At 50.7% G+C, this 12,284-nt stretch overlaps 1 protein-coding gene across 1 annotated transcript in view; it reads right to left on the bottom strand.

Moving 5' to 3' along the window:
- Nucleotides 1–11,897, bottom strand: part of GAS7 (growth arrest specific 7) — a 275,238-nt gene extending 263,341 nt beyond the window's left edge. The window contains exon 1 of the mRNA XM_003274677.2: nt 11,504–11,897. Within this exon, the coding sequence (XP_003274725.1) occupies nt 11,504–11,686 (183 nt within the window). The 5' untranslated portion in view covers nt 11,687–11,897. The remainder of the gene's footprint in view (nt 1–11,503) is intronic.
- Between the last annotated feature and the right edge of the window lie 387 nt (nt 11,898–12,284).

Raw genomic sequence — 12,284 nt, 5'->3', positions numbered from 1 at the left:
CGGCTCTCAAGAGCTAAGGGCACCTGCTGAAGTGTGAACTGTGGACTCTGCAGAATCTCTTGGAAGCTTGTCAGATATGCAGGACCGCAGGCCCCATCCCAGGCCTCCTGAGTCAGAATTTGTATTCAACAAGATCCAGGGAATTCATTTTAAGAAACCACTTTGGGCCAGGTGCAGTGGCTCATGCCTTAATATCAGCACTTTGGGAGGCTAAGGTGGGCGGATCACCTGAGGTCAAGGGTTCAAGACCAGCCTGGCTAAGACGGTGAAACCCCATCTCTACTAAAAATACAAAATTAGCTGGGTGTGGTGGCATGCCTGTAATCCCAGGTACTCAGGAGGCTGAGGCAGGAGAATCACTTGAACCCGGGAGGCAGAGGTTGCAGTGAGCCAGGACTGTGCCACTGCACTCCAGCCCGAGCGACAGAGCAAGATTCTGTCTCCAAAAAAAAAAAAAAAAGCAGAAACCACTTTGCTCTAGCAGCACTGAATTCAGTTTGAGAAGCCCTGCTCTGGGTGCGATGATAAAATGCTGAAACTGAAACAGACAGGAACTGGGGTGTCCCCATTAGTGGTTACCCATGTGGTGGTCAACAGGGCCATCTACATAGATTCAGCTCACTCCTTTTCTCCTTCCAAGCACACGGCAGGATTGTATTTTTTCACTGTCTTAAAGTTAGGTGTGGCTGTGCTTTAGACAATAAAATACCAGCAGAAGTGTCATGTGTCATTCCTGGGCAAAAGCTTTAGGAAGCATGTGCTAAACTGTTTAACACAATCCCTGAGGATTCCAGACACTGGGTGCTCCATCCTCCTGGGTCCTGGAGGTCTTGCGGCTTCAAACCAACTCACAATAGAGCAAAAAGCAAACCCATGTTGCTTTACCACGGAGATTGCTATGGTGGCACATCGTAACCCATCCTGACCCATATAGCACACACACCCACAATGCTACCTTTCTCAGAATATTTCTGTTACTCCTCATTCACTGCTCAAATTCATCATTACTTTAAGGTAGGACCTCTTTTTCAGCCCTGAACAGCATTACTTGACTCAGTTACTCTCTTTGCTCATCAAACTTCACTCCGGAGTCATCTGATTTTTTCTTTTCCACAGATTTCCTCATGTGTTTATGCTTTTATCTTTTTGTACCGTATGCTTTTTGGTAAGCTGCCTTAAATCCTATTTACCACAAGGTGACAGACAGACAGTCACATGAACAGACACACCAGACTTGGCTTTGAATGAATTTCGGCTGTTTCCAAAAAAAAATCAAATCCACCCCTCAAAAGACAAAGATTTACTGTTACTGATGATATTTATAACAATGTGGCCCCGGGCCAGCATGTATTCCTTCTACCTATTCTTCCCACAAAAGGATACTTACAGAATGTTTGCTATATACAGTTCCCACTTTTGAAAAGTAATTCATTTCTGGACACACCATCTCTTTTTGCCTCACTGGGAGGAGAAATGTGAACTATGCTAGCTCCACAAAGACATTTAGCATCATTAACCAACATTTTTATTTTTAAAATTCAGTTTCATCCCAGCACTTTGGGAGGCCAAGGCAGGTGGATCATTTGAGGTCAGGAGTTCGAGACCTGCCTGGCCAACATGGTGAAACCCATCTCCATTAAAAATAGAAAAATTAGCCAGGCATGGTGGCAGGCACCTGTAATCCCAGCTACTCGGGAGGCGGAGGCAGGGGAATTACTTGCACCCAGGAGGCAGAGGCTGCAGTGAGCCAAGATCGCGCCACTGCACTCCAGCCTGGGCGACAGAGCAAGACTCCACCTCAAGAAAAAAAAAAATCCATTTCAATATAGTTATTGAACCCCTTCCGCATGTTCTGACCTTGTGCTAAGCACAAGTAAACCTGATTTTAACTAGTTGCTTCTGGTGTACATTGAGATTGTCGTTCATCTTGTGCTGTCTGAGGCTGTGATACAATACACGCTGATGTTTACAGCTTGCTTGATCTATCAGATGCTCCGTGAGTTGAAATTTCTAGCAGTGGAATTGCTGGGAGAGAGAACATGTACTTATTAACATTTCGGAGGTATAATGCCAAATGGCCCTTCAGGAAGCTCAGAACCATCTCCTTACACCCTGCCAATACCATTTTTTTTTTTGACATTTTTCTGTCTTCAAGCTATTTTTTAATTAAATTTGTAATTATTTGATCACTGGCGAGACTAAATAGTTGAGAACTTTTTATATGGCTTTTTGTGTGTGTGTGTTCAGTTGTTTTAAGAGAGTCTCACTCTTTTGCTCAGGCTAGAGTTCAGTGGTGCAATCTCAGCTCACTGCAGCTTTGACCACCCGGGTTCAAGCGATCCTCCCACCTCAGCCTCCTGAGTAGCTGGGACTATAGGCATGCATCATCACACTCAGCTAATTTTTTTGTATTTGTAGAGATAAAATTTGGGTTTCTCCATGTTGCCCAGGCTGGTCTTGAACTCCTGGGCTCAAGCAATCCACTCGCCTCAACCTCCCAAAGTGCTGGGATTATAGGCATGAGCCACCATGCCCAGCCTGTATATGTTTTATTATGAAGTATCTATCCAAGTTCTTTGCCCATTCTTATACTGGTATGTTCCTCTTTGTTTTGGTTTTTTTTTTTTTTTTTTTTTTAATTTAAAAAAGCACTTTCTGGCTGGGCACGGTGGCTCACACTTGTAATCCCAGCACTTTGGGAGGCCGAGGCGGGCAGATCACGAGGTCAGGAGATCGAGACCATGGTGAAACCCCGCCTCTACCAAAAAATACAAAAAATTAGCCGGGCGTGGTGGCGGGCGCCTGTAGTCCCAGCTACTCGGAGAGGCTGAGGCAGAAGAATGGCGTGAACCCGGGAGGCGCAGCTTGCAGTGAGCCGAGATTGCGCCACTGCACTCCAGCCTGGGCGACAGAGCGAGACTCCGTCTCAAAAAAAAAAAAAAAAAAAAAAGCACTTTCTACATTAAGGAACTTTCTCCAAATTTGTATTTGCCTTTTACCTCCTTTTTTGGGGAACAGATTTCTAGTGGCAGAATAAAGGATGGACAGATGGAGAAAATACAAAAGGGAAAAAGTGCATTATAAGTGACCTGCAAGAAGTGAGACCCCCTGAGGCTCCCTTACTCCCTCCGATCAACCCACCAGCAAGACCTGTTGACACTACCTGCAAAATACATTCCAAATCCACCCACCTCTCACCATTTCCACTTCCACCACCCTGCTCTGAGCTTCCCAATTGGTCTCCTTGCTTCCCCTCCCTGTTCTCTTCAAATCCATTCTCCACCCTACAGTCTAGAAGAGCTTTCCAGAACACATCTGAAGATGCCACCCGCTTCAATCAAACCAAAGGCTTTTCCACTGCATTTAGAAAATGACCCAACTCCCAAGGTTCTATCTCCTTCCCCGGCACATCCCCAACCCCTCTCCCCCTACTTGCCACTCTAGCCATTCTGGAATATTCTGGCTCTCCCAGGTTTATCAAACACACTCCTCTACTCAGGGTTATGTGCATCTGCAGTCCCCCTCAGCTTCAAATTATTTTCCCCCAAATAGTCACATGGCTGGCTGGGCACAGTGGCTCACGCCTGTAATCCCAGGACTTTGGGAAGCCAAGGAGGGTGGATCACTTGAAGTCAGGAGTTGGAGACCAGCCTGGCCAACATGGCAAAACCCTATCTCTACTAAAAATACAAAAATTAGCCGGCTGTGGTGGCGGGTGCCTATAGTCCCAACTACTTGGGAGGCTGAGGCCTGAAAATCATTTGAACCCAGGAGGTGGAGGCTGCAGTGAGCCGAGATCACACCACTGCACTCCAGCCTGGGTGACAGAACAAGATTCCATCTCCCAAAAAAAAAAAAAGTTGAAAACAAATCAAAAGAAGAATAATACTTCACAACCCATGAAAATTATAACAAATTCAAATTTCAGTCCATAAATAAAGTTTTATTGGAACACAGGCACGCCCATTGGCTTTCGGATTATCTCTGGCTGCTTTTGCACTACAGCAGCAGAGTGGATTAGCTGTGACAGAGACCATATGGGGTGCTCTCACTGCTTGTCACTGCCTCTGGCGCACTACAGATCACACCGAGGCAGCCATAACTCAGTTTTGCCTCATGGCCCACAAAGCCTAAAATGTTTCCTGGCCTTTTACAGAAAAGATCTGCCAATGCAAGTTAAGAAGGAGAAGGCTTTAAGAAATGTTTCTGGCAGGGCGCAATGGCTCATGCCTGTAATCCCAGCACTTTGGGAGGCCAAGGTGGGCGGATCACAAGGTCAGGAGTTGGAGTCCAGCCTGACCAACATGGTGAAACCCCGTCTCTACTAAAAACACAAAAATTAGCCGGGCATGGTGGCGCATGCCTGTAATAGCTACTCAGGAGGCTGAGGCAGGAGAATCGCTTGAACCCAGGAGGTGGAGGTTGCAGTGAGCCAAGATCGTGCCATTACACTCCAGCCTAAGCGACAGAGCAAGACTCCGTCTGAAAAAAAAAAAGAAAAAGAAAAAGAAATGCTTCTAAGGAAGAAGGGAAGGGACAAGGCTTACTAACCTACTGAACAGGAGAGGAAAGGTAAGGGGAGAGATATCAGGGGACTTGGTGGACAGATGGTGGTGACATTCACTAAAGTTTAGAGCAGGAGTGTCCAATTGGCTTCCCTGGGCCACATTGAAAGAAGAAAAATTGTATTGGGCCTCACATAAAATACACTAACGCTAACTATAGCTGATGAGCTAAAAAATATATATCTCACACACATAAAAAAAAAACCCTCATGTTTTAAGAAAGTTTACAAACCTAAGGCCGGGCAGGGTGGTTCACGCCTATAATCCCAGCACTTTGGGAGGCCAAGGCAGGTGGATCACCTGAGGTGGGGAGTTCAAGACCAGCCTGACCAACCTGGTGAAACCCCGTCTCTACTAAAAATACAAAAATTAGCCAGGCATGGTGGTGGAAGCCTGTAATCCCAGCTACTCAGGAGGCTGAGGCAGGAGAATCACTTGAACCCAGGAGGTGGAGGTTGTAGTAAGCCGAAATCACGCCATTGCACTCCAGCCTGGGCAACAGAGCAAGACTCCATCTCAAAAAAAAATAAAAATAAAAAAGAGGAGAGAGATGATGAGTTTAGTTCTGACATGTGAAATTTGAGTACCTAGGGGCTGAATCTGAATACTAGCTCCAAGCCCAAGAAGAGTAGTAGACAGAGAACTAGGAAGTTAAACTAAAAACAAATTCTTAAAGATGGTAGGGAAGACAGAAAAGGTGAAGAAAGGTGGTGGGTGGGTCCTCTTAAGACTCCTCAAAAACTTCTCACAGTTCATATACCTACTGCAACTAAACTTTCACAATGTCACAACGTGTTCTGGTCAGCCAAGGAAAAGCCAGAGAGATCTGCCAGCCGCCACTTCTTCTTCTCGCCATAGGCATAAACACCACCCTAGAAGCCTCGCCATTGCAGGGAGAGAGAGAAATATACTAATTTTGCATTTAAGTACAGAGAAATCCCTCCTGACATTTCGTTAGAAAGCCTGTCATGTGTCGCCTTGCTGCTGTGAGTAATAAGACAGCACAGTCCCCTGGGCTGGCCTGATAATAGTCAAAAAAACTTACAGGTACACAAGGCTTCCTGGTTTACCAAAAACATTTTCTTTCACCAGCGAAGTGAGGATTAGTATCCATGTTCACAGACAAGGTCTACCACACTGTCAGAAAAAAGCTGGGCTTTTTCAGGCTGAGAAGAGTACGTGAAGGTCAGCCTCTCATTCATGTTTCTAGGTGGTAATAGACATCAGGGATCCACAGAGTGGTGAACAGATGTCAGGGATTCCTGCCGACTTGTTACTAAGGGAACTTTTGTGAAAATGCCCTGAATCCACTCAATCCATAAGCCTGACTCATTGCTTTAAAGTCCTGTGGGGTAGCCAGTGACCAGTCTAGCCACAAGTGTGACAAAGGAGGTGGCTCCTTCTGAGCTGAGGCTGACAGAGTGGTGGGCCAAAGGTCATTTTCTAATACCAGGAGCTACAAATACTGGCCACAGCCCCCATATCAAGGAGGGTGATTTAGTGTAGATGTTAGAAAGCACATTGGTCTTTTCAGTCACAATTATGCACTCCCCCAAGCTACAAGCCCTAATTACACCTTTTGTGAAGAGAGTAGATGACTGTCTGAAAAATACTAGCATGAGGGACAAGGTCACACTCATTTGGGGTGATTTTCATGTTGCAGAAAGGAAGGAAAAGGCTCTGTATAAAAATCAATTTGTGTAATATAGCAAACATCTATTAGATGTCAGGGAGCTCAGATCCACTATGTCTATGAATCACCAGCACTGAACAGCCCTGGCCTAAAAAAAGCTGGACTGGTATGTCAATGGCTTAGTGGACAGGCCCAGAGCCAAGGAAATCTGATTTCAAATTCCAGCTGCATCATTTATCGTGTGGCCTTTAGAAAGAAACCTCTAGAGTCAAAAAAAAAAAAAAACCCTCCAAGGATTGTGATAGAGCTAGAACTGCCAAGTCTCTGCATTTTACCTCCCTCTTGGGGTTCTCTCTCTCATCAGTCTGGCCTGGCACTACCTCCCCACTAATGGATCATCTGTCCCATGTGTGTTCTCCATAGCCTTCTGAGGGAGCTAGTCTGCAATACGGCCCTCAATGAACCATGCCTCCCTCATAACCACACCTGTACCCACCTCCCTTCCAAATTGACTCTGGATGGACCCTGTGACTACTTTCCCAATAGAATGTGGCAGAAACGATATGCCAGTTCTGGGCCTAGGCCTTAAGAGGGCCTGGCAATGTATGCCTTTGCATTCTTAGAAGCCAGCTACCACATAACTCCAACCACCCTGCTGAAGAGAAAGGCCATGTGGAAAGGCCCTGGAGAATGAAACACCACATGGAGAAAGGCGCCACATGGAAGAACATCAAGGCACCAGACAGGTGAGTGAAGATGACATTTTGGAAGCTGCAGTCTAGTTGAGCCTCCAAGACTCTGCCCCAGCCACCATCTGATTGCAACTGCATGAGAGACACTGAGATAAACCAGCAGAAGAACCACCCAGCTGAGCCCTGTCAATCCACAAAACCATGCCAGATAATAATAAATTGTTGTTTTGAAACACTAAATCTTGGAGTGGCTTGTTACATGGCAATAGATAAAACATCATTCCTTAATTATCCATAGCACAGCCCACTCTCTCCCACAGACACTCCTTATCAACTCCTACAGCACAACTGCATCAACCCAAAATGGGAGAACAAAGGGTAGAGTGAAGGAAATCAAGTTTAAGGGTGACCCTCAGCAGCCATTCTAGTTTTGCTAGCAAACAGTGTCATATTCTGTTAGTATCCCAGAGGTCCAGATTATCCAGCCAGATTCTGGATTCTAAGAATACCACCTAGTTCAAAGAAAGCTCTATTTTGCTTGCATTCCAATCCCACTGTCCCCCAGAATTATTTCCCAAAAGCTCTCGGAAGTTTTGTAGATGACTTACAGCATTCCCCAGGTCCCTAATTTCTTCTCTCCATTCAAGGAAAGTACAGGCCACAGGAATTCCTGGAACTTGTTAAACCCTCCAACCACTGACCTGTCTAGCCACTGGGCTTGTCCTGGTACCATGTCTTTCTCTCCAAATCTTTCCCAGGATGGAGATCTAGGCTTCTCTATCCACCTTCCCCAGGAGCTATTTCTCAGCCTCGATGTACCCCAGAAAGCTGACAGAAATATTCCCACATGTGGGGTTCCCAGGTCTATGGAGGCAATCTCAGGCCTAGCTTGGAGCTGGCAGAACATGCTCCCACAGCTCCTATCTCTGGTCTCAGGTCTCTTCCTCTACCATATCTCTCAAATGATGTTAAAAAGACTTCTTGGCCAGGCGCGGTGGCTCACGCCTGTAATCCCAGCACTTTGGGAGGCCAAGGCGGGCGGATCACGAGGTCAGGAGATCGAGACCATCCTGGCTAACATGGTGAAACCTCGTCTCTACTCAAAATACAAAAAAATTAGCCGGGCGTGGTGGCGAGCACCTGTAGTCCCAGCTACTCAGGAGGCTAAGACAGGAGAATGGTGTGAACCCAGGAGGCGGAGCTTGCAGTGAGCTGAGATCACACCACTGCACTACAGCCTGGGCAACAGAGCGAGACTCCGTCTCAAAAAAAAAAAAAAAAAAAGACTTCTCAATTCCTCTCCCTCGTCATAGCAGAAGAAACCCTCAGGAAAGATTTTTCTAGTTGATTTTATCTAATAACCAGCTGTGGGCCTTGGCTGTAAGGCCGATTCCTTTTCTGGAGGTGGTGTTTCCCTCTGCCCAACCTTTGAAGAGCTGCACCACCCCCCGAGTAGGAAGGACCCTTGTGGCCAGAGTCCTTGGGCCTACCAGAGACCTCTACACTTCCCTGCCTGTGCTGAGGTTTTCCTGGAAGCTGCTCTCTGGAAGCCAAGTATGTGCTACACCACTTCCTTGGAGTCTTGACCAAAGAGATTGCCCCAAAAACCAAGACCTCCTCCAAGCTGGCCTCCTCCCAAGGGCTCGCTGGCCACCGGGTCAGATCTGGTGACCCTCTTGGAGTTAGCTCCCAACTCCCCTCCCCTGTGTATGCTTCCTGCAAAGGTTGGGTCTCTCGGTTCCCCTTTTTTCATCTGAACAAGGAAGATCTCCTTGGGAAGTATCCAGTGTGCACACAGCATTCAGTGCCTCGCTCCCCTCCGCCAATATGGGGTTTCCTGGTATCATGCTTTCCATCAGGGTGAAAGTTCCACTGGAGTAGGGAGCACATTAGAGATGCCATGCTCAGCTGTGTACCCACAATCCCATCCCTAGCCCAGGAGGCTAGTACAGCCCACCTGTCTGTACTTGTTTCTCCAACAGCTGCCACGGCCTTCTGAACTCCATGCCTCCAAGCAAGCTCAGTGACAGCACCACACTGGCTGACATCTCATGAGGTTCGCCATCTCCAGTATCTATGGGCCCCCTCTCTAGTCTCATGAGTCCAGATGCCGGCCAGTCTACCCACCAGCCTGGGGAACTCTGCATTCTCTTGTGAGTCTGCCCGTGAGGACTCACCTCACCCCAAGCGACTCTGCTTGCATATCCTCTATCCCTACCTAGCCTTCAGCCTTGAGGTCCAACTTGCTCATGTAGGAGGTTCCCAGATACCAAGCACCTGACCCACAAGCCCCCCTGCTGAAACTGCATCTGCTTTGGCCCTGAGAAAAGTCCCATCCAGTACTTAGGCCACAGGACTCAGGCCCACTGTGGGAACACCCCCAGCTGGCTCTGAGTAAAGTCACACTTTGGGGTTAGCAGGGAAGATCCTCCAAGTTGCTCCTGGATGCAGCTGTCCCCGTTTCGGCCCTAGAGGTTCAGCCTCCCCTTCGCAGTGCTGTCACCAACATGCTGACCTCAGGGGCTGCGTTTGCCCCTTTTCCCCATGGATCCAGACCCTTTGCTCACATGCTGTTTGGCATAGTTTAGCCCAAGCTATCATGTTTAAAAAAGGCACAGGCGCAGGGGGTGATACTCAGCCATCTGAACTGCTAACAAAACATGTGAGCATTACTAGTTGGGGAGCTGACTTCACCTCTCTCATATTCAGCTTGCTTGTCTATAAAATAGGGGAAGTACCTCACCCTTCACAGAGCCGTCAGCGAACCGGTGATAACACACACGTACTGTGCCAAGCAGGTGCTCAGAAGTATCGCTCAAGCAGATGGATGCTTTTGTTGAAAGTTACTAGTCAGGAATGGTCTGAGAGTCCCTGAGACACCGGAGATCTCCTACCTTTGTATATGCCAGAGGATGGGACAGACACACCCAAAACTGTCCCGGTTGTTAATTCCGTTTCTCCCCTGGCCCTGGTCCACCGACCCTTTCCCGGAAGAAAAAGCAGCACTCCACTCTTGCTAACTAAGACTTACCCAGCCTCACCCCTACACAAAATACAGCTGGCTCAGTCCAGCCAGGGATGCTCCTCACCGGACAGACATCCATCAGCCAAATTTCCACATCAGAATTTCCTGGAAAAGAGTGACCACCCGAAGAACTCCTAAAATACATATCTATCCCAGGGCTTCAAGCTAGAAACAAGGAGGCCCCTTGCTTCTCATGTAAGAAGCAATACGTTCGCTTTCTTTTACATCCGAATCTCAGGAAAGGAACTGGAAAAGCCAGGGCAGGGCACACCTGAGCCCCTCCTACAAGTAGGGCATCTCCGGATTCTCCAGATACAGAAGCAAGAGGGTTCCTGCAACATACTCTGCTGACAGCCCATGAAAGCTCATTCCGGCAGCCCCTAAACTTTGCTCAAATGCTACTGATCCCTTTAGGAGAGATTTTGTTGTTCTCTGGACCTGAAAGCAACCTAATGTACTTTTATAAGGCCAGGCTCTTGTTGACAATGTTGCCCACAGGATACATCCTCAGGCGGACTCACCCTGTAACCATTTCACTTCTTTCTTTCTTTTTCCCCGGACGAATTGCACTGAGCATTTTCAGTCAAAATTTGCTACTTTGTTCTCTGTGAAGTAGGTCAAGAGTTAAATTATAAATAAATTCAGCCTCCATGATTTCTTCGGGCAGTGTTTTACCAGAATGTTTAGGAATACTGACACAATTGAAGGTAACTGTTAATTTAGTCTTCACAAGAATCCTGGGGGCAGGCGGACTTCTAGCAAAGGGGATGTCCTGGAAGGTCACCCCCCCACACACAAAGGACTTTAGAAACTTCGGGTCTCATTCAGGCTGTGACTGTGAGCTCAGTGATTAGAGGACAGCCTGTCACACAGACAATAAACAGCCAGCCGCCTTGCCTCAGCAGGTCCTGTGTAGCCCTGGGGCCAGGCCAGAACCCCAGGAACAAGCCACTTTCGGGTTCTGAGCCTTAGCCTGTGGGAGCTGGACCAGGGGAGCGGGCAGTGGCGGGGGGGTGCTACGGCACCCCGGGATCAAGCCTGCTGAGGGGGCTCGGGCTGGTGGCCAGCAGGCTCGGCTGACCAGCAAGCGGATGGCCCTGAGGCGGCCAGGCAGCCTGACCCAAGGCAGCACGACCGGCCACCGGTCGTCAGGCTCTAGACTCCGGGGTGGAGACGCGGGGCTGCGGGACCCAGTCGGTGCCACTTTCTCGGACCCCTGATCCTCCGTGCATCTTCCCAAGACCGCCAGACCCTTCACCGGCCCCTGCCACTGCCGGGAACGCTCCCGCCTGCTCCTGAACTCACACAGGCAACAAGTTCTCGCTTCCTCAGAGCCGCCACAGTGTGCTCCGGAGGCCCGGCGCAAGGGGGAAGCTCCCCGCGAGTCCGCGTTGCCCACGCCCCGAGCGGCGCCCGCTGCCGTCGCTGCCCCTCAGGAGCGTGGAGCCACAGGTCACGCCGGCAAGGGCTGCCCCCCGGGGGGCCCCTCCGACCGGGACGCTGCGGCATCCCCCGACCGGGCAACAGGTACGCGAGCGCACCGAGGACCGCAGCCCCGGCTCCTCCAGCCCCGGCCCTCGCCCCTTACCTCCAGCAACTGCACGTAGCTCGCCGGGAACCAGCCACGGAGCCCGTCCTCCTTCTCGCCTTCCCACCAGCCGCCGTCCGGGACCTGCAGCAGCGTAATCAGCTCGCCCGCGGCGAAGCGCAGCCCCTGGCCGTGCCGCTCCCCGGAGAAGGGGTACAGGGTCCGGCAGCGAGCGCCGGACATGGCCTTGGCGCCCGGGTTCACAGCGCAGCCTGCATCCCCGCCGAGCCCCACGGGCTGGGCAGCGGCTCCGCGGGGTCCCAGGCGCCCGGCGCTCCGGGCTCCCGCGCTCTGGGCGCGCGCCGTCTCTGGGGTGCGCGGGGGTCCTCGGGCAGGCGGGGGACGCGCGCTCCGCGCAGGGAAGCGGAGACTCGTTGGCTTCGCAGAGCGCGCGGCGACGCCCCCGGGCCGGGCAGCTCGCGGATCCCAGCTCTGGGCTGGGGGGCGGGGCTCAGGGGGAGGAGACCCAGGCGCCGCGGGCTCCGGAGACAACTTCCCGGGAACGCGGAACGCGGGCTGCCGCCGCGAGGGCTGGCCGGGGCAGGGGCCGCCCCGGCGCGCGGAAATGCGCAGCTCCCCCAGGAGGTGGGAGCCGGAGCATCCCCCGCGGCAGGACTCCGCGGGGCGGGAGGGAGCAGCTGGCGGCCGTAGAGAGGGGCTGGCGGCCGGGTGGCCGGGCGGGGGCTCTCTCACTGGCGAGGGGGCGGGCCGGGGCGGGGCCAGGGCGGCCACGCCCGCGGAGGGCTGCGCGCTCCCTCGCAGAGGGGCCTGTCACTGGGGA

Source organism: Nomascus leucogenys, chromosome 19 (assembly GCF_006542625.1).
Source record: "Nomascus leucogenys isolate Asia chromosome 19, Asia_NLE_v1, whole genome shotgun sequence".
Taxonomy (NCBI): domain Eukaryota; kingdom Metazoa; phylum Chordata; class Mammalia; order Primates; family Hylobatidae; genus Nomascus; species Nomascus leucogenys.
The sequence above is the reverse complement of the archived record's forward strand: the minus strand, read 5'-3'. Positions and strand labels throughout refer to the sequence as shown.